We start from the raw sequence: 20,083 nt of genomic DNA on the forward strand, positions 1-20,083 counted from the left end.
GGAATCCGATGCACCGCTTATAAAGTATTAATATGAACCTATGCGGGATATTTGAAAAGAGTGAATTTTGGTCACGTCTGCGGAGCTAATTGGTATCACTGAGTACTGTCCTGAGATTACCTCTTGGTTGTTAATATTAATTAATCTAATAGCGCTAAGTTGCGCAGCGAAACAAATAAATTTCTTGGCGTTTTAAGAGGGGTAAATCTCAGTATTGAAAAATACTGAGATTTATCTGATACTCTGGTACTGCCTCGATTTCGAGGAAATTCCATTGTCCCTCAGAGGTACCACGTGTTACCTGATAGAATGTATCAAGAAGATATAGTAAAAGGTTAAAGTAATTGTATTTGAGAAGAAAGGTTACAACATAAACTGCGCAGCAGATAGGATATAAAATAGTTGTACAAAAAAAAAATTAAGAAAAGGAAAAAAATTATACAACATAAATAAAGAATCGATAGGAGATTGTAGTTAATAGAGAATAAAATTAAAGAGAAGTATATATATAACAATGCTAATCTAAACATGGTTTTTGGCCACTTCAATCTTCCAGTAAACCTAGTGGTATTAATAATAGACGTGTCTTGAGCTTTCCTCTGTATGTATTGATGCTATGCATAGATCCCATCTGTTTACAGCAGTAATCAATTTTGTCTATTATAATAGGTATATTTAGTTTTTTCTGAAATTTCATTGGAATTGATTATGTATTGATTGATATATCTTATTTTCTGATGATCCAATCTTCATTCCAATAAATAAGTACTGTCTTGTCAATGTCTTGTATATTTATTTTTAGCAAGACTATTTTTCTTGGAACAATTAAGTATATTGGAACTTACTGGAATAGTGAAGTTGTGTTTAAATCAAAATTAATTCTAAGAAATATCTAAGAAATTTTGAATTTAATTAATATGCATTTTTTAAGTTCCCTGTGCTTCTCATAGCGTTACATAATGTTGATGTTTCTGATTTGGAAAGATTGGATTATTCAGTAGTTAATAATATAATGTATTTCTGTTAATAAACTTAGTTAATTAACCAAAATAAATTAGTATAATTTTTATACATGAGTGTACTCTGACATATTGGTCAACGTTTGACATTAGTTACCGTACTTTCTTCAAAATTCCATGGCTACCATCGAGCATGACTATGTCTCCTGGAAGAAATACAAAATATGTAAAATGTCCATGTATACAGAATGATACATGTGTTACAACAGCCAGAACATGACAGTATGATAGAGAAAATATGTTAAACATCCATTATATTACAATTAATTTCATTAAATGAAATTGGAATAATTAGGCAAGCCAAGAAAATGCAGGCAATAGAAATGACATTCTTAAGAACAATTAAAGGGTTCATAAAATTAGACTACATAAAAAAAATATGTACAATAAGAACTAGGTATTTACAGGGTGTTCGGGATAAATTTGACATATTTATAATTAATTATATTTTTCCGTAAGTTACATGTATTAACACACACTTCTCTTCATTTAAAAGTTTGGACCCTTCTTCATTCATATACAAGATGTCAGAAAGGTGGATAGCTGGAACCCACCTGAATCATGGAAGAGAATAACTTGTATCATGATGATTCGTGCCCGCCATCAAAATAAGGATATTACGACTGCTGCCCAATGCTCCCTGAATACAGTAAAAACAATCAGGCATGAACTAGAGACTTGCAATGGTGACTACGATGATGTAGCAAGAAGAAAGATCCCTAGCAGACGATCTGATTGCGTTCGTACAGCAGAATTCCTCGCAAATCTGTAGGAACAGGTGTTGAAGAACCCTGGCATTGGAATTCGGGCTTTGTTCGTGGAGTTGCTAACTGTAGTCAAGCCCTGGATAACAAGGGTAGCCAATGGTAGGCCGTATGTATGGCAGCAGGATTCGGCCCCTTGCCACACCTCTGGGAAAAGTCAAAAATGGTTGTCTGAAAATTTCTACGACTTCACCAGTCCAAATGTTTGGCCTCCAAACTCCCTAGACCTTAACCCCATGGATTATTTTGTATGCGGCGCAGTTGAAAAAGACACCAATCGCACTTCCAGTAATACAAAAGCCCAGTTAATGGATAAAATTAAAACAGTTTTTGCGGCCCTTCCCAGGGAGACTGTAGCATCAGCTTGTTCGAGGTTCCGAAGCAGAATTGAAGCTGTGATCGATGCTAATGGTGGTTATTTTGAGTAAATCTTGTTGATAGTATTGTAATTAACTCTGCCTGTAATGTTTTTTTGTCAATTCATTAAATTTAATAGATACAAAGAAGATTTTCTTTTTCCTTACGAAACTGTCAAATTTATCCCGAACACCCTGTATAGTTTAACTGAGAAGATAACGAATATAGACAAAAATAAAAATATATTGGCTGCCCGAAAAAAGTATGTGTGTTGTGTGTGTCTATATATATATATATATATATATATATATATATATATATATATATATATATATATATATATATATATATATATATATATATATATATAATCATCAAAGCTTGATTTGCTTCCTCATTCTTAAGAAAAGGCTGGTTATATTCCACTAATTCGGGCCCTACCCAAGGGCCTATGAGTTGTGGAAATACTTTCTGAAAATGAAAGCTGTGCCGAACAAAGCGGCCCCTTTGCACCTGCCCAATCTTTAATCCATCTAACTCGAGTGCTTCTAGATGTTTTTTCAATGTTTTAGGGATGGCGCCTAAAGCACCTATTATTATGGGAACATAATAATAGGTGCTTTAGGCGCCTATTATTATGTTCCATAATAATAAAGCTGTGCCGAACAAAGCTGCCCCTTTGCACCTGCCCAATCTTTAATCCATCTAACTCGAGTGCTTCTAGATGTTTTTTCAATGTTTTAGGGATGGCGCCTAAAGCACCTATTATAATGGGAACAACTTTTGTTTTCTTTTGTCAGATTCGTTCAACTTCGATTTGCAAATCGCGATATTTTGTAATTTTTTCATTTTCTTTGTCGTCAATCCGACTATCTCCTGGTACTGATATTTCGATTAACGTAACACCTTTTTTTTCACTTTTTTCAACCACTGTGATATCGGGTCTGTTACATTCCAAGCTTTTGTCAGTCTGGATTTTGAAATCCCAGAGTATTTTAGCTTTTTCATTCTCAACCACTTTCTGGTGAATATATATATATATATATATATATATATATATATAATGTTAAAGATACCAAGCTATTTTAAACCTGGTTTTATTACATATCCCAAGTAAACAAACAGATAAACAAGTCAAGTTTGCACCTGCATGTAATACATTTATATCTCCTCCTGAGATTTTTATTTAATAAGGTTAAAACACCTTATGGTAACTTGTTCTGGTAAAATACTTATAAGCTCTGTATTATTAAAAATCTTGATATTTCTAGCCTGGCTCCCACTGATGAGACCTCAATAAAGGTCGAAACCGGTCTGGGTAGTGGCCCCTTGCCTTTAATACGAAGCATCATACACCTCCTCCAGGAGATGTGCTTTGGGTAAATATTTGGTAAATATTAAGATTAGTGATCAGAGCTTATTCTACTTTTACTATGAGTTACCTTGGTCTTGCATTACCTGCAGGGTCAGCTAGACTTGCATTACATGCAGGCACAAACTTGACTTATTTGTCTGTTTGTTTACTTGGGAAATGGAGTAAAACCAGGTTTAAAGTAGCTTGGTATCTTTAAATTTATTATACCCAAGGTAAAATACTTTCTACATTTATATCTCCTCCTGAGATTTTTATTTAATAAGGTGCTACATCCTGATAATCAAGAATGTAAAAATTTCAGTTATCATGGTGTAACAGAAAATAAAAAATATAAAATCCTATGTAAGTAGCTAATACAAGATATTTAAAGACAGAAAATATGCTTGCATCCAAGAAAATTAATTATAGCAGAAATAGTTTGTTTAACTAAATAATGAAAAAAGAGAATCTTATTACAAAAAAAAAAAAGGATTATGGAAAAAATAGGTTAAGTAAGACAAAGAAGATTAGAGATGAGAATTTGTATGTGAGAGGCTAGTTTAACACTTGAAAAAAGGAGATTAAAATATTCAAGTAAATTCTAAAAAGGGGATTAATTTAGTATAGAGGCTAGCTTACAACAAATGACGTTGGCTCAAGGTCAATTCCCGAAGTGAGAGTCGCGTGCAAGCGAACCATAGCATGTTTTGGGCAGAAAAACACGACTTTAATTGGTGAGTGTGATCGACTCCAGTAGGGGGGGGGGGGGGGAGAAAAGAAATTGAAGAATGTGCCGACAGGAGCCATAGAGATAAAAGGGTTAGGAATCCGACCCCAGAAGGCTTTTTTCCTCAGAGTTTCTTCACGAATTTTTGGTATAGGTAACATGGGTTTTCCTGAGTGACGGCATAGGAGTTATCCCCGTCCGACGCATCAAGGAAACAAAGTGTGCGGGAATTCGATTCCGTATTCCTATTGCAAGAGACGAGGAACGCCGTATAGTTACAAGAAGGAAAGAATTGTCTATGTATCTCATCATCCAGTACTCGTATTGAGGGAAGGAAAATCCATACAGAAGTCCGTCCCCACGTGATGAGTTCCATAGTGATAGAAGAGAACATCCTGTGTGTGTGTCCTTAATTCAAGCACGAAAGGTATAGATCGTGAAAACCAGGGTTTGTCCTAGAAAGGTACTGTAAAATCTTGTATCAATTGAAATCGCATATAGTTGCAATCATTGTTAATTACTGGTCAGTCGAAGATATACTAGGACTTTAGTTCAAATCAGAGTAGAATGAGAGTAAACTAGTTTATATTATTTGATAAGCATTCATGTGCCAGAGATTCATGTATGCGCATGGTATCGTATGAGACTGTCTTAAAGGTCAAATGTATGTATGGGTATAGCGAAAGGATAGTTTAACCTAAATTGTTTTGTTTTGTAAGTTAGAAAAGGTAAACTGAAATTAAACATTAATGTCCGTGGTATTATAGAAATATGGTGCATTCTGACTAGTATAAGGTTAAGTAAAGTGTTAATTTGTTCCATAATTATATGTGTATACTTATATGTATAAAGTATGTTATGACGGCATGATCGCAAATTGCCATATAGGATTTTGCCGTAATACTTTTATTTTGCTTGTGTAATTTTGTAATTTTTATTCTTAGTATTGAATTGTGTTTTATATAATAGAAATTGAATTGTACCATGTTTGAGATTTTAAATAAACTTTTTTTTACTATTTTTACTTTTTTTTATTATAATTGCTGCCTAATGCACCATTTGAAAAACGTACGCACCCAATCACGTGGGAAATTAATGTGTTAAGTTACAAGACAAAGGGTCACGACTGCTTGATTGTTTCACACCCAGACATATTTTTGTAATTGCTCCTTGTTTTCGAATTATATATCTTAAACTAAATGTCCTGAAAGGCACAGTATAATATAAATATTAGGGACACTAAGGGGGGTAAAAAGCTTAAATATTTTAATTTTGTAATATCTCGTGCATAGTTAAGTTTTGAATAAAGAAAATAGAGATTCACTTGAGAGGATAAAAGAAAGTTTAATAATCGTAGATAGGGACACAACAAAGGTTAAAACACCTTATGGTAACTTGTTCTGGTAAAATACTTTGTATTTTACCAGAACTGTATTACTAAAAGCTCTGTATTACTAAAATCTTGGTATTCCTAGCCTGGCTTCCACCTGATCAGACCTCAATAAAGGTCGAAACCGGTCTGAGTGGCCCCTTGCCTTTAACACAAAGCATTATACATCTCCTCCAGGAGATGCGCTTTGCATTAAGGGTAAATATTAAGATTAGTCATCAGAGCTTATTCTACTTTGACCATGAGTTGCCTTGGTCATGCACTACGTGCAAGACCATCGTAAACTGGATTCTTGAATGTAGACTATTGAGGTGACCGAGGAAGGAATTTAATATGCTTGGACTATGAGGCCAAATAGAGAACACATCATCTACATATCATAGCCAGATAACAGGTTTTAGTAGGGGAAGAGTCTATGAGTAATCTTGACTTGTTTGCCTGTTTGCTTACTTGGGATATAGAGTAAAACCAGGTTTAAAAATAGCTTGGGATCTTTAACATTTATTATACCCACTCGGTTAACATACATAGTTTTATGAAAAAATTGAATGAAATATTATGTGACTGCGATAATCCTTATTTCAGGCAGACAGACAAATCTGTCGAAATGCGTATGGAAGAACACATGAGAGACATTACTTACAAGAGACAGCGAGCGAGTGCATTATCAAGTCATATCCTTTTCTCGGCTAATCCTAATGATGATAACCAAAGTCACAAAGTCTGCTGGGAAAAATCTACTAACATCTTCCGTTTCAGTGACGAAATAGAGAGAAAAATTGTGGAATCGAGAGAAATCATCTTCAATCCTGTTCATCTAAATAACAACTTAAGCTACAACCTCTCAGATAGTCATTCAGCTGTAATCATGTACTGGCGTTCACGTGATGCAGCAAGCACGCACTCTCCCAACAATGCAACAAATTTCATTTGTTGCATTGTTGGGAGAGTGCGTGCATTGTTGTAGTTGTATTTGAAAAGCTTCAAATACAACTACAACGTTTTCATGCTAATTATGTATAAAGACTGTCTATGTTGTTCATAGTCTTTTAACCCTCAATGTTTAGTGTTTTTTCTTTTATAATGTCACCTTATGAAGGCTGTTACAAGCCGAAACTAGTAGTGTGTTTATATTAAAACCTTTTTAATTAAATCTCGGTTCTAGTCATTCAATTTTTTCATATATATATATATATATATATATATATATATATGTATATATGTATATATGTATATGTAGAAAGTATAGAAAGTATTTTTACCTTGGGTATAAATATGTTAAAGATACCAAGCAATTTTAAACCTGGTTTTACTCCATATGGAACCAAGAGGGGGGTGGGGTGGAGAGGAAGACCAGTTATTACAAGATGGAAAGAACAGACAGATGTCTAATCCTTAATGAGAAGAGGAAGAACTAGAACACAGACTCGGAAGTTAGTGGCTAGAAAATTTTTATAAAACAATTATCATCAACAATGTTCTATTTATGTCCTCAACAAGTAACAATATTTTTATTTAATTTTTTAAAAAAGTATTATAATTAGGAATACCTGGTTTTTTGCTACTAAATTTTGCAAATGAACCAGTTGAATATTTTTTGACATAAGAGGATGCATAGTCTAAATGATAACATATGAGGAAATGCTTTTACTCAAACATGTAAGTCTCTATAATCCAAAAGTAAATGTACGTGAACCAACTAAGCAGTAATGTTGATTTTCCTATTCCACCTTCTCCCCAAAGGTAAGGTGTGATGGCCAATAGAACAAGTGAATTCGTGTCTGAAAAATGAATTGTGACAAGCATTAATCAATGCTGGTGGGAATATTAGGAACTAAATTCAGAAATTTCTTTCACATAGAGCTAGCACCAAAATTTCAGAAATTGGACAGGATGGGTTGAGAGTCAAAGGGAAAGACTGTAGTTTATGTATACTAATGCCAGAAGCATTCGTAATAAGGGAGATCAGTTTTGAGCACAGGTTAGCTCATTTTGGTCAAATGTTATAGGCATTACCCGTGTGTTCAGGATTACGTGCTGTGAAGAATTCATGTTGGAGGTTTAATGGAATATTAACAGCACTGAGAAAGGATTAAAACTAATTCTAATACTTCCAGTATTTCGTATCCGTCACAGAGACATCTTCAGGGATTACAAAAACCTTTTTGTGACAGCACACACACAAATACAGTACAATAGTGAGTGAAACTAAAGTCCTATGTAGGTGGTGCACCCTCTATTGGGCATTTGCAGATGGCCTAGGATGTAAAGAGAGATCTGTGATAATTAATGTTTCCCAAATTTTGGGAAGTTTAATGCAACCGTATTTGTTTAAATTAGGTTGATTCCTGAGTGCAGATGCAGATTCAAAGAACAGTTATTCTTTTTTGAATTTACTATGGTGGAGCACGGTGGTTTTTTCCCAGGAGATCCTGTGGGTTGTATACAAAATATGGTCTGCAAGGTCAGATTGACCATAATCGTGATTGCAGACTTGTGTTCTTTTAACCGGATGGTTGCTGATCTGCCTGTCTGAGCGAAGTAAGCCAGCTTACAGGCACAAGGTACTCTATATACTCCAGGCACTGAGAGAGGAGGGAGCTGACCTTTAGTGGAAAGGATAAGGGTAGCAAGTTGGTGAGGCTTAAATGTTGTATGAAGGCTGTACTTTTTTAATGATCTGGCTGTTTTTTTCTGATGTACCAGGGATGTAAGGTATGGTGATGGCATTTCTAAAGTCCTTCTGAAGAGATGGTCGGGGAATGGGAAAGGACTTTATTATTTTTTAATTCTGTTACCACTGTAGCCATTGGAAAGGAAGGTATTGTGTATGTGTTTGAGTTCGGTTGAAAGGGAAGTTTTACTGAAGAAAGATTGTGGGCCCTATTGGTCAGAGTTTTAATAATGCCATATTGCTGAGAGGGGTGATGGCGGGAGAGTTTATGACTGTATCTGCCTGTATGAGTAGGTTTTCTATGTATAGAGAAAGAAAGGTTATCATTAGGAAGGCGTGTTACTAAGGTGTTCTAGGAAGGGTAAAGTATTGTTAACTTGCTTTTCCATCGTAAACTGGATTCTTGGATGTAGACTATTCAGGTGAATGAGGAAGGAATTTAATGTGCCTGGACTATGAGGCCAAATAGAGAACACATCATCTACATATCATAGCCAGATAGAAGGTTTTAATAGGGGAAGAGTCTATGGATCGTTTTTCAAAATTTTTAATTAAAAATTGACAAGAGGGGTGAGTGGGGACCCATGGCACTTCCCTATTTCTCTTTGTAGATTTTGTTCTTCCATAAAAAATAACCAACGTTGATGGCAAACGAAAAAGAGCTCTAAGATATCAGAAGAAAAAGTGTTTTTTAAGAGTGTTAAGGTGTCAATTAGGGGAATACTGATAAATAATCAGACGATGTCAAAGCTGACCTATGTGTCTGTATTATTTAAAGTAAGATTTTCAATTAAGTTTTTAAAGTGTTTTTTATATTAGATGTGGTAAGACCAGTGAGGAGGAGAGAAACGTTAGCTAGCTGCTTTGATAATCTGTAGCAAGGTGCATTGGTGGCATCTAGTATAGGTCTTAGGGGAGAATTAGGTTTGTGGATTTTAGACATATATACGAGGGGGACGAGAACCGAATGGTTTGAGTTTTTTCGTAATGTCAGGAGGCCAGGAGGAGAATTTTTTAGTAGGCTTTTTAATTTCTTAACTAGAGATTTTGTGGGATCGTGTTCAAGTGTAGTAGGTTACGTGATCACGGAGAATAATATCCATTTTCCGATTCTGAGGCGTTGAGAACAACCGTGGCATTATCCTTATCAGCTCTGGTGATGAGAACACTTTTTTCTTTCCGTAATTTTTTGAGGGCAGAGAGTTGACTGGAAGATAAATTAACTTTAGGAGGTGACGACCGGGAGAGGATGTTAGCTACGTCAAGTCTGATGTTATTGGCTGTTTCTGGAGCTAAGTGACAGATTCCGCGTTTGATGTTATACATGATATCCAATACCGGAACTTCTTTAGGTGCGACGGCAAAATTGTGTCCGAGGCTTAGGGCACCAACGGCATCTTCACTGAGTCTTTGAGACGATAGGTTGACTACTGTATGCAGCGGTTGAACTTGAGGTAGCGGTTTAGATTTACAAAGATTATAAAACTTTTCGATGTGCTTATTTTTTATTTTTTGGAATTCTTTCTGAGAGGAAGCTTCTGAGATGCCAAAGAGAATGGAGCAAAGGTCAGGATTGTGTATAGCGGAGAGCTCTGATCGTAACGAGCCAATGGCGCCGTTTGTCGTGGGAGGCTGGCGCGAGTTGCGGTAATCTGCTCTCATAATAGTGCCAAACTAGCACGTTTGTATATCCGGAGGGCTTTATTGGTTTAAATTTGGTTTTAAGCATAACACAGTTAGGAATAACTCTTGAGTTCCGACATCTTTTTAAAAAGACCAGCCGATTTAATTGCCTCGGTAAGTAAGCGTAGTTTCGACTTACCGTATTGCTTTGCGTGCTATTTCATCACCATGAGTGATTAGAATGCGTGTGTTGAGGCTTAAGTGCTGTGAAGAATTCATGTTGGAGGCTTAATGGAATATTAACAGGCATTAGTGAGACTTTGTTGATGAAAGATGATTGTCATAGGATTAGAATAAAATGGGCATAGTAATTTCACAGGGAACCGATTAGGAGAGAGGTTTGATAATGATAAAAGAACTGGAAACAAAAAGAGTGAGTTCAACAGGAAGATGGAGGATTCAGATTACAATACATTTGTGGTTATCTGGTGTGAGATAATGTCAAAAAGGAGAAATATATAGCTAGTCGCTGCTCCAGATGCAAGGGAAAATATAGATGGCAGGTATCATGCATATTATAACCACATTGTCACCAACTGGTGAGTGTAATCATATGGTCTTGACCTGGGAGGTTGCTAAATGTGTGGAATTTTCAGTTAAGAGGCTATATATGAATTACAAGGTTGGTAAGTACAAGTATAGGACATTGCTTGGATCAGTACCATGCTATGTGAAATTCAAGAGCTGGTAGTTGGTGGTGCATGGGAAATGGGAAAGGAGTATTTGGGGGAAGTAATAGCAGACTGAATACCTAGAGTCAGGAGAATAAATCAAGTGGGAGTTAAAGGAATGAACATCATCATTAAGCTGGAGATGCAAAAAAAATTTTTTGGACAGAATTCAAGACGAAAGATGACTAGTAGGCACATGATCAGTACAAAACACGGGCCAGAAGGTTACCCAGCATGGTAGGAAAGGCAAAAGCAGAGTATGAAAGAAAATGAGTAGTACAGGACAAAAATAATTCCAAACAGTTCTTTCGATATGTTGTAAGTAAAAGGAAGAATTTTTATAGAAGAATGATTTTAATGAATGCTGATGATAGGGAGGTAACTGAATCAATCTAAGTAGTAGACTTACTAAGTGAACACTTCGCAAGAGTATATCATCCAGGTGGAGATATTGCAGTAACAATAGAGGCAAAGCTTTAGATGGGATCTGAGATAAATGAAATGGAGGTGCAGCATATTACAGAACCTCAATGTGAATAGAGCTATGGGATTAGATGATACACCAGCTCGAGGTTTACGTGAATTGCTAGGGAGTGGATTGTGGTCAAAGGCATTGTTAATGCCTTTGACCACATTGTTTAATCTAAATCTCAGCTCTGAGTTAGTCACAAGAGGATGAAAAGAGGGAGGAAAATAGTTCCAAAGTTTAAAGGAGGCTCCAAGACTGATGTAGCAAATTACCGACCAATCAACACGAGTATTCATTGTCAAGGGATACATGAATGGATAGATGGAAATAGGACACTGTATGGGAAAAATATGGTTTTGCACACGTTTTATGATACGGTAACAGCTGAGTTGGATAAAGGTAATGGGTTTACAGCAGTGATGGCAAACCTTTTAGGTTGGGTGTGTCAAAAATTCAGAAAATGCCTAACTTGACTTTGCAGGATTATTTGGATAGACAGGAAATCTGAGTAAAGGAGAGTGAATATCAGTTCAATGTGGCAAAGGATAAGGTTATACATTTTGTGAGGATGAAAAGATTACCATCTGTATACCAAAATGACGGAATTGTACTCCAGAAAATTGACAAAGCCAGAGATTTGGATGTGTTAGTGGATAAGTAGTTAAAGTTTAGAGGGCACATAACAAAAGTGGCTAAAGCAGCTCATCGGATTACTTCATTATTGAAGAATACTTTTGATAAGCAGAGACAAGTAGGTTATTATTCCTCTTTATAAGGCCTTGATAAGACCCCCATCTTGGTTGCTGTGCACAGACCTGACCACCAGGGTTTGTTGGCAATGAAGAAGAGGTGGAGAGGATCCAGAGGCGAGTGACCAAGATGGCAGCAGATCGATGAAATGAACCTTATGCGGACAGCTTGAAGATTTGTGGGTTATAGAAATTGGCTGACAGGCAGAAAAGGGATGATATGATTAAGATATATAAATTACTGTACGGTTTTTACAAGATTAATACAGAGGAAATTCAGAACAGATCTGGTGGTGAGTGAACTTGAGACTGAAGGTAATGAAGGGGATTCTGGGTGCAAGGGTGCAGGATCTGGTGATAACATCAGAGGACCAGAATGTAATCAATGTAGCAAGCAATAGCACCTGAGATTAGAGAGAGAGAGAGAGAGAGAGAGAGAGAATCAAGTTGTCTTGCTCTCGGAGATGGCCAGTCTATTGGAATTTTCAATTAAGAATGGTATGTGAGAATTTCCAAGCAGGGAATTACAACCGAGGAGCAAGCATGGTACATTGTCATGACTTAATCAGGAGAGGAAAGATGTTAGCAGTGCGGGTGATAGTTAAGAAGTGCTTGAAGAAAGCAGTGTCAAACTGTAATCAGAGTCATGAGGTAAATTAGGCAGGGATTACATGGATGAATAGATAGTTAAGTGGGAATTACAGAAGAAAAAGCTAAAGAAACGAAAAACGGTGTGTATAGAAAGGAAGGCAATCACAAGTTCACGAGCAGTACAAGAAATATAGTCGCTAATATGTTAAGGAAGGCAAAAGCAGATTATGTGATGAGGCTATCTGAGGATGAGGAGACCAAAGAAAATCCCAACAGTTTTTCACTATATGGTGAGTAAAAGGAAGAACAATTAGGGAAAGATAACTTTAGCAAGTACTGTTGGCAGGGAGGCAACAACAATTATGATATAGTTGAGATCATAAGTGATCATTCTGCAAGTGTGTACAATTCGGATGGAGATTATGCAGTAGTCAGATGTAACAATGACTGATATGAAAACAGAAGTAGATAAACTGGAAACGCTTAGGATATTGCAAAAACATAATGCAAATGCAACTATGGGATATCACCTGTATATTATAAGAATGTATAAGAGAGTCTCTCACTTCATAGGTGCCAAGAGTGGAAAGAAATAGTTTCATTGCATAAAGGATGCTCCAAGATAGAGACAGCAAATTACATTTGGTATATCAAGAGTGACAGTTAAGATGTTGGAGAAGTTAGTAAAAGGTAGACTTCAGGAATGGTTCGAAAGGAATGTGGTTTTGTGAAAGGTAGGTCTCACAATAGTATTTTTTTTAATAAAGTGACAAGTGAGTTGGAAAAGGAAATGGCTGCCTTACCAGACTTTGCAGAGCCATTCGACAGAATGACACATGAACACTTTATATAATTTACAGTGAGTGAGGCTGATACGCTGGATATGAAACTGGAGATATTGATAAGTCAGCACTGATGGACAGTTATCAGAGCAGCATAATGGGGAAACTAAATCCAGGAGAAGATGAGCAAGTAATTCATGTGTTCATTAGAGCTCTCTACTTGAACCACTACTATTTAGTTTGTACCTCAGTCATACAGGAAAATAATTTAAGGGGAAATATTCAGTTGTTTGCAAAACTGAATATCTGCCCTGATAATGCAAAACTCAGAGGGGGAGCAGTCAATTAAGATAATATAGCGAACTGAAGAATGGCCTAAATAGGTGCAGAATGGGCACGGCAAAATGTAATGCAAAATATAAGGATAAGGATTTGGGAATGATCGGGGACAGGCAGTTGAAGTTTAGAGCGCATATTGCAAAGATTGTCTGAACAACTCATCAGATTACTTGGATGAACAAACTAAAGAAGCAGCGATAGAACGATTTGTTCTTTGTTCGAAGTGTTTGAGAAACACTTCCTCTAACGAAGTGTTTCTCAAACTACAGATATCTGCGTATCCCTTCTTAAATTTTCATTATTACCAAGTACCCCCTTATCAAAATAAGAAATAAATAAATAAATAACTTATATTTCATGGTAAATGTCTATTTTATTTGAATTTATATGTTCATGTAAACAAAAAAATATGATTTATTTTTAATAGAACAAATTTTGGAATAGGTTCCTCTTCGTTTATCGTCCATGAAAGTCCACATTTCAAATAATTCATATCATACTTACGAAGATTTTTCATCTCCTTCCTAGTTGGTTTTCTAGAGATGTCAGACAACACACCCTTATCAATTTCATTTGATCCAGATATTATACAATATCAACGTTTTCTTGTTGCTTAGAGCTACTTTTGCTATATTGCTCTCTTTTGTGCGAGTACCGTTTTTACGCGAATATAACTCGCACTTTTTTTCCCAAAATTAAAGATAAAAAATTGTGGTGCGAGATATATGCTGGAATTTTCGGAAACTAAAGTTTTCAGAAAAAAAATGAAAAAGTTGTGACTTATCCAGAGGCGTTGCTGTGGGGACCACAGAGTGCCCCGGGCAGCACTTTGAACCTTTTGGAACTTTTGCAGTTAATTCTAAAATACAGTCTCGAGAACTCATTTCCAAATATTGTAATACTACTGCGAATTTTCCGCACAATTCCTGTAAGTGTTGCTAGATGTGAGAGGAGTTTTTCTAAATAAAATCGATTAAGAATTACCTACATTACTATGAAATAGACTTCGCCAATGTCATCGACGATTTTGCTAACAGGAAGCAAGAACAATAACGTTTTAGAATGTTGAAATTAAAGTTTTACTTAAAAAATAAACATGGTGTTTTCAATTTATTTCCCTATAAGTGATTTTGACTTTTTGTAGTATTTTTTTGGTGTGTAGTGAGAGGGGCAGCAAACTCAAGGATCGTCCTGGGCAGCAAAACCTCTAGCAACACCACTCGACTTACCAAGAAGCTCCTATTCGCTATCACTACTTTTGGCATCGAGAAGAGTTTCCTTGTGTGCATCGTCAAAGTCATCTACCCAAATAGCTTCGTTTTCTTTCCCATCATTTCAAGCAAAAATTACCAGTGATTTACAAGACTTGATATACCTAATGAACAATCCTTCACAAATGATTAATGAGAAGTAAAAGCAGAGCGCGATACAGACAGTAATGGTAGGAGAGTAGAGATAGAGCATCTATGAAGAAGTGCATATGATTGGTGCAGTATTAACAAAAAATCATGCGAACCAAAGAAAAGGCAAGCCAGTAGTTGAGTTGAAATAGCAAAGGTTGGTCGATTGGTAGAGCCTCTGCTACTGGCTCATGCAAAAAGTTAAGCAAAGTTGAGCGCGGTTAGTAGTTGGAAGGAGTTATCATTCGATGCTGTTGGCACACTCTCCCTCGATGAATCTTTGGACTCCCTGGAGGTCTCACATAATATTAATAATAATATAATAATAAATCTCTTCAACCATATTCCATAATATGTGAAACACATGGATTACATATTTCTTAGTTTTAACACGTTCACAAGGGGGGATGTTGTCAAGCAAAACCATATGTTGCACTTGCAACATATGGTTTTTCTTGAGTCTATACAGCAGTTTCTGTTGGAGGGAAGATGTGATTCAATAGTTGGTGCCGTTTTTATCTCAGTTGTTTCTATTGCACTATTTGTTGAAAAATATATTACATAGACTTCAAATGTCTCTGTACCTTATTAAGTGATACAATAAAACTACTTGTTTTTCTTTTTCTTCAGTATAATGATGATGTTGTGGAGAGCGTGTTGTTTACCGCAGGGAGCGAGTTATTATCCCCAGGACGTGAACGTCGTGGCGATAGTAACTCGAAATTTTAGTAGCAGAATTCATACATAATATATAATTTAATGAGAAATATATACGTTTAAAATAATTCATTTTTTCTTAATAATGATTCCACGCGTTAATAATACATAGCCGAAAATTGCCACATACCCTCTGAAGACCTTTCGCATACCCCTGGGGATACGCGTACCACACCTTGAGAAACACTGCTCTAAGGCTTCAATAAGGCCACATTTGGATTCCTGTAGGATGTGGAGTTAGTGCAGAAACAAGTGACAAAGATTGTGTCAGGTCTGTTGATTAAAAAGGGATTTCATAAGATTGACACAGAAGACTGTAACACACTAGCTATTATGAGGGTGGGGCATTAGATTTGTGAATTCTGGATGCCTCGTATATGCCTGGTGGTTTGATATGATAAGGTTTTCTCAACTTTTTGATAACCTCTGAGTCAAATATATAACCTTTTTTTTTTCAATAATTTATGCACTATTTTCTTTTGAAATGTGGTATGATTCCAGTCTGTAATTTAGTAAGTGTCCTCCTAAAGGAGATTACTCATTTATCTGTTCCTAAAATAGGATACCCGAAATTTACAGACCTAAGACATCTTTTCATCCATTAGTTGAAAGCACAGACAGTCCCACCTACAAACTAGCCAAATATTTATCCAAATTACTTTCTTTCCCCCCTTACAGGCAACTCTCACTTATCTGTTACAATTCACTTCACTTCACTTTAAAACATAAAAATAATCTCATTCTGACAGATTTTGGCTTTATGCAACCTTTGATATTACTTTCCTGTTTACTAATTCACCTTTCAAAGAGACCATTGACCTCATTAAGCCACATTTCTCCTCTGACATATTTGAATTATTCTGATTCACCATTTTAGTGAATGGTGAATTCACCAATTCACAAAAAAAATGTAAATTTTAGAAAATTGGAGGGGAGGAGGAGAACATTTTTATGAACGATTACCATTGCTGCAAATTTCAAGTTAGCAAGGTTTACCTGAATTAAAAGTTTGGGTTGCACCATGTAATGATACCACACATGGAATTCCATATTCTCTTGCCACGACAGCTCCTAAAAAAAAAGTTATTGTTTGTACACTAGCTTGATAAGCAGTTTAACTGCAGTTTGAAATATATTTTTAACTGGATATTAATAAATGAATCAAAATTCACATAGTCTTATTCACATTACAATTACAATAATAATCAAGATTCAGCCTTATTATAATAAACCTTTCAGAAATTTTAAAGTTAGAAACTTATGCTGTTGTTTTGAAGGAATACATGTAGTAGACATATTATGCTGTATAACGGTTATCATGTAGAGAATTTATTAATTCCTACATATTGAGGATAGATTGAAGGCATGTGAGTTGCAAAATTTAGTTGAGAGACATAAAAGAGGGGGCACGATGGAAACTTATACATTACTAAAGGAGTTCTATAAGATTAACACAAAAGAAAATTTTCTGAATGTGAATAGAGAGAAGGAGGGCATCACCTCTGGAAGTTGTGTAGAAGTGTGATTAATAAGAGTGTACAGACTAAATTTTTTGCTTGAGAGTGATGAATGACTAGAATGGATTGCCAAAAGTAGCTAATGATAGGTATGGTGTGGATAAAAGTTATTGTAAGTCTCCTGACGCCATGGAGACACAGTATAATAGTAGTAATAATATACAGGGTGTTCGGGATAAATTTGACAGTTTCGTAAGGAAAAAGAAAATCTTCTTTGTATCTATTAAATTTAATGAATTGACAAAAAAACATTACAGGCAGAGTTAATTACAATACTATCAACAAGATTTACTCAAAATAACCACCATTAGCATCGATCACAGCTTCAATTCTGCTTCGGAACCTCGAACAAGCTGATGCTACAGTCTCCCTGGGAAGGGCCGCAAAAACTGTTTTAATTTTATCCATTAACTGGGCTTTTGTATTACTGGAAGTGCGATTGGTGTCTTTTTCAACTGCGCCGCATACAAAATAATCCATGGGGTTAAGGTCTGGGGAGTTTGGAGGCCAAACATTTGGACTGGTGAAGTCGTAGAAATTTTCAGACAACCATTTTTGACTTTTCCCAGAGGTGTGGCAAGGGGCCGAATCCTGCTGCCATACATACGGCCTACCATTGGCTACCCTTGTTATCCAGGGCTTGACTACAGTTAGCAACTCCACGAACAAAGCCCGAATTCCAATGCCAGGGTTCTTCAACACCTGTTCCTGCAGATTTGCGAGGAATTCTGCTGTACGAACGCAATCAGATCGTCTGCTAGGGATCTTTCTTCTTGCTACATCCTCGTAGTCACCATTGCAAGTCTCTAGTTCATGCCTGATTGTTTTTACTGTATTCAGGGAGCATTGGGCAGCAGTCGTAATATCCTTATTTTGATGGCGGGCACGAATCATCATGATACAAGTTATTCTCTTCCATGATTCAGGTGGGTTCCAGCTATCCATCCTTTCTGACATCTTGTATATGAATGAAGAAGGGTCCAAACTTTTAAATGAAGAGAAGTGTGTGTTAATACATGTAACTTACGGAAAAATATAATTAATTATAAATATGTCAAATTTATCCCGAACACCCTGTATTTCTTTTTTGTTACAAGGATATCATTAGGAAGAGAAGAGATTGGTTGAAGACATTCAAAACATGAGTCATATATTTACTTACTTATTTTATTCACAACTTAGTAAACAGAAGAATCCACTATTTGAGTTCAAGAGAAACGTGGTTAGTTTTTGCAACTCAAACAGAAGGTTGTATAACTGAGTCATTATTTACAAAGTACACATGTACATTGCACATTGCATATTACACATGCACATCGTGATTACTTTCCCAAACTTTGAGATATGGATAGTATCTTGATGTTTCACGAGTTTCAAGGAAGAGGTCAAATTTAATAAATCAAAGATGCCAAGAAATTATACTCCTGATTTATCATTTTTCCAAGTGTAAGCAAACAAAGTTTGTGCGTGAAGTATATTCATGACTAAGCTCACCTTAATATCCCATAATGCAAAGCCCACATCCTTTTGGGTGGTTTGTATAATGTTAAGCATACATATGGGATATATATAACTTCTGCTTTACTTCTACTTTTGTATGACTTCTGGGTCTGGCTCGTGCTATCAATCAAGGTCTAAATCGGTGTGGGTGGTGGCTCTTCTCATAATGCTTAGCATTATAGATACCCAAAAGGATGTGGGCTCTGTATTAGGGATATTAAGGCAATTAATGTGTAGACATTAGCCTCTATATACAAATAGTTTAGTCGTGAAAATACTGCGCGTGCAAACTTTGTTTGCTTACACTTGGATAAAGGATAAACCAGGAATATAATTTCTTCTCATCTTTAATTTATTTTAGAACGAAAGTGAAAAAATCCTTTAACAAGAAATTTGGTTTGATCCCAATGAATATTATGGAAGGAGCCCAGACTTATCACATTGTAGGAATTGAATGCAGTCTTGATGTTTTGAATTCTTATATCAGCAGAATAGTCTATGCGCAAAATAATAGTCAATATGAATGGTATACTTGACAGACATCGGAAAAGGAGAGAGGTCATAATTTATCCTTGATAGATAGTGAAAATGAGTTTCCAGAATGGCTGGAAGATTGCGCGTAAATTGAACTTGCAAAGAACCTATGCTATTTATTGTGATATTTCTTTGAAGGAGAGTATACAAACATTTTTTTTACCTTCAGATTGTAGTCTGGTTGAGAGATGATATCTAATGATAAATTTCTGAATGGCATTTGAGATCGCGAAGGATTGAATGCCAAGAACATACATTGAAGAAACTTAAGAACATTATCGATTGTGCAGTAGCATAGCTTTTCCCCACGCAAGAGATAGTGCTTTTACAGGCCTGTTCCAAAGAACCCTAAACCTGTTTGGAGAGTTCTGATTCCTTAAGTTGCTAGAATCTGTGAACCAGTTTTGAAGATCCTCAAGAAATAATTTAGTGCCTAAGTTCGTTTGTTTGTTTGTTTGTTTTTTCTGCCAACAAACTCCACTTTGTTACCTTTCACCAAGGATAAATGATCGTCAATCATTCCCGGATGTTTACCAAGTTCCTTGTGAATCATCTCTTTTACTTTTGAGTCTTATATCAATTATAATAAGACGGAGAAGTCTGGTCGAGCATGGAGTTGACACTAATCACAGAATCTTCTCTCTAAAACTCATTTACTACACCACTGGAAGCACTCCAAATTGAAAACTGTATGACTGCCTTTCTGTACCTAAATATTTGAAGAATCTTATCCTTATTAGTGCAAGTAGTCTTTCTTGTTTGTTTCACATCTCTTGAAATCCATTGTCCTTAGTTACGTTTGTTGAATTGTTCTGTTCACTGATGAGCTGCTATGTTCGCATCAAA

The 20,083-nt window shown here is 35.9% G+C and overlaps 1 protein-coding gene across 2 annotated transcripts in view; it reads right to left on the minus strand.

Moving 5' to 3' along the window:
* Positions 1-891: 891 nt before the first annotated feature.
* LOC150093565 (uncharacterized) overlaps positions 892-20,083 on the minus strand; it is a 172,118-nt gene continuing 152,926 nt past the window's right edge. For both annotated transcript variants that reach the window (XM_090412756.1, XM_090412755.1), the window contains 2 exons: positions 16,683-16,757; positions 892-1,165 (listed from right to left, as the gene is read on the minus strand). In XM_090412756.1, coding sequence (XP_090268882.1) covers positions 1,113-1,165; positions 16,683-16,757 — 128 coding nt within the window. In that variant the 3' untranslated portion in view covers positions 892-1,112. The remainder of the gene's footprint in view (positions 1,166-16,682; positions 16,758-20,083) is intronic.

Source organism: Typopeltis vanoorti, chromosome 23, assembly GCF_054136105.1.
Source record: "Typopeltis vanoorti isolate ZY-2024b chromosome 23, IOZ_Tvanoo_1.0, whole genome shotgun sequence".
Lineage (NCBI taxonomy): Eukaryota > Metazoa > Arthropoda > Arachnida > Uropygi > Thelyphonidae > Typopeltis > Typopeltis vanoorti.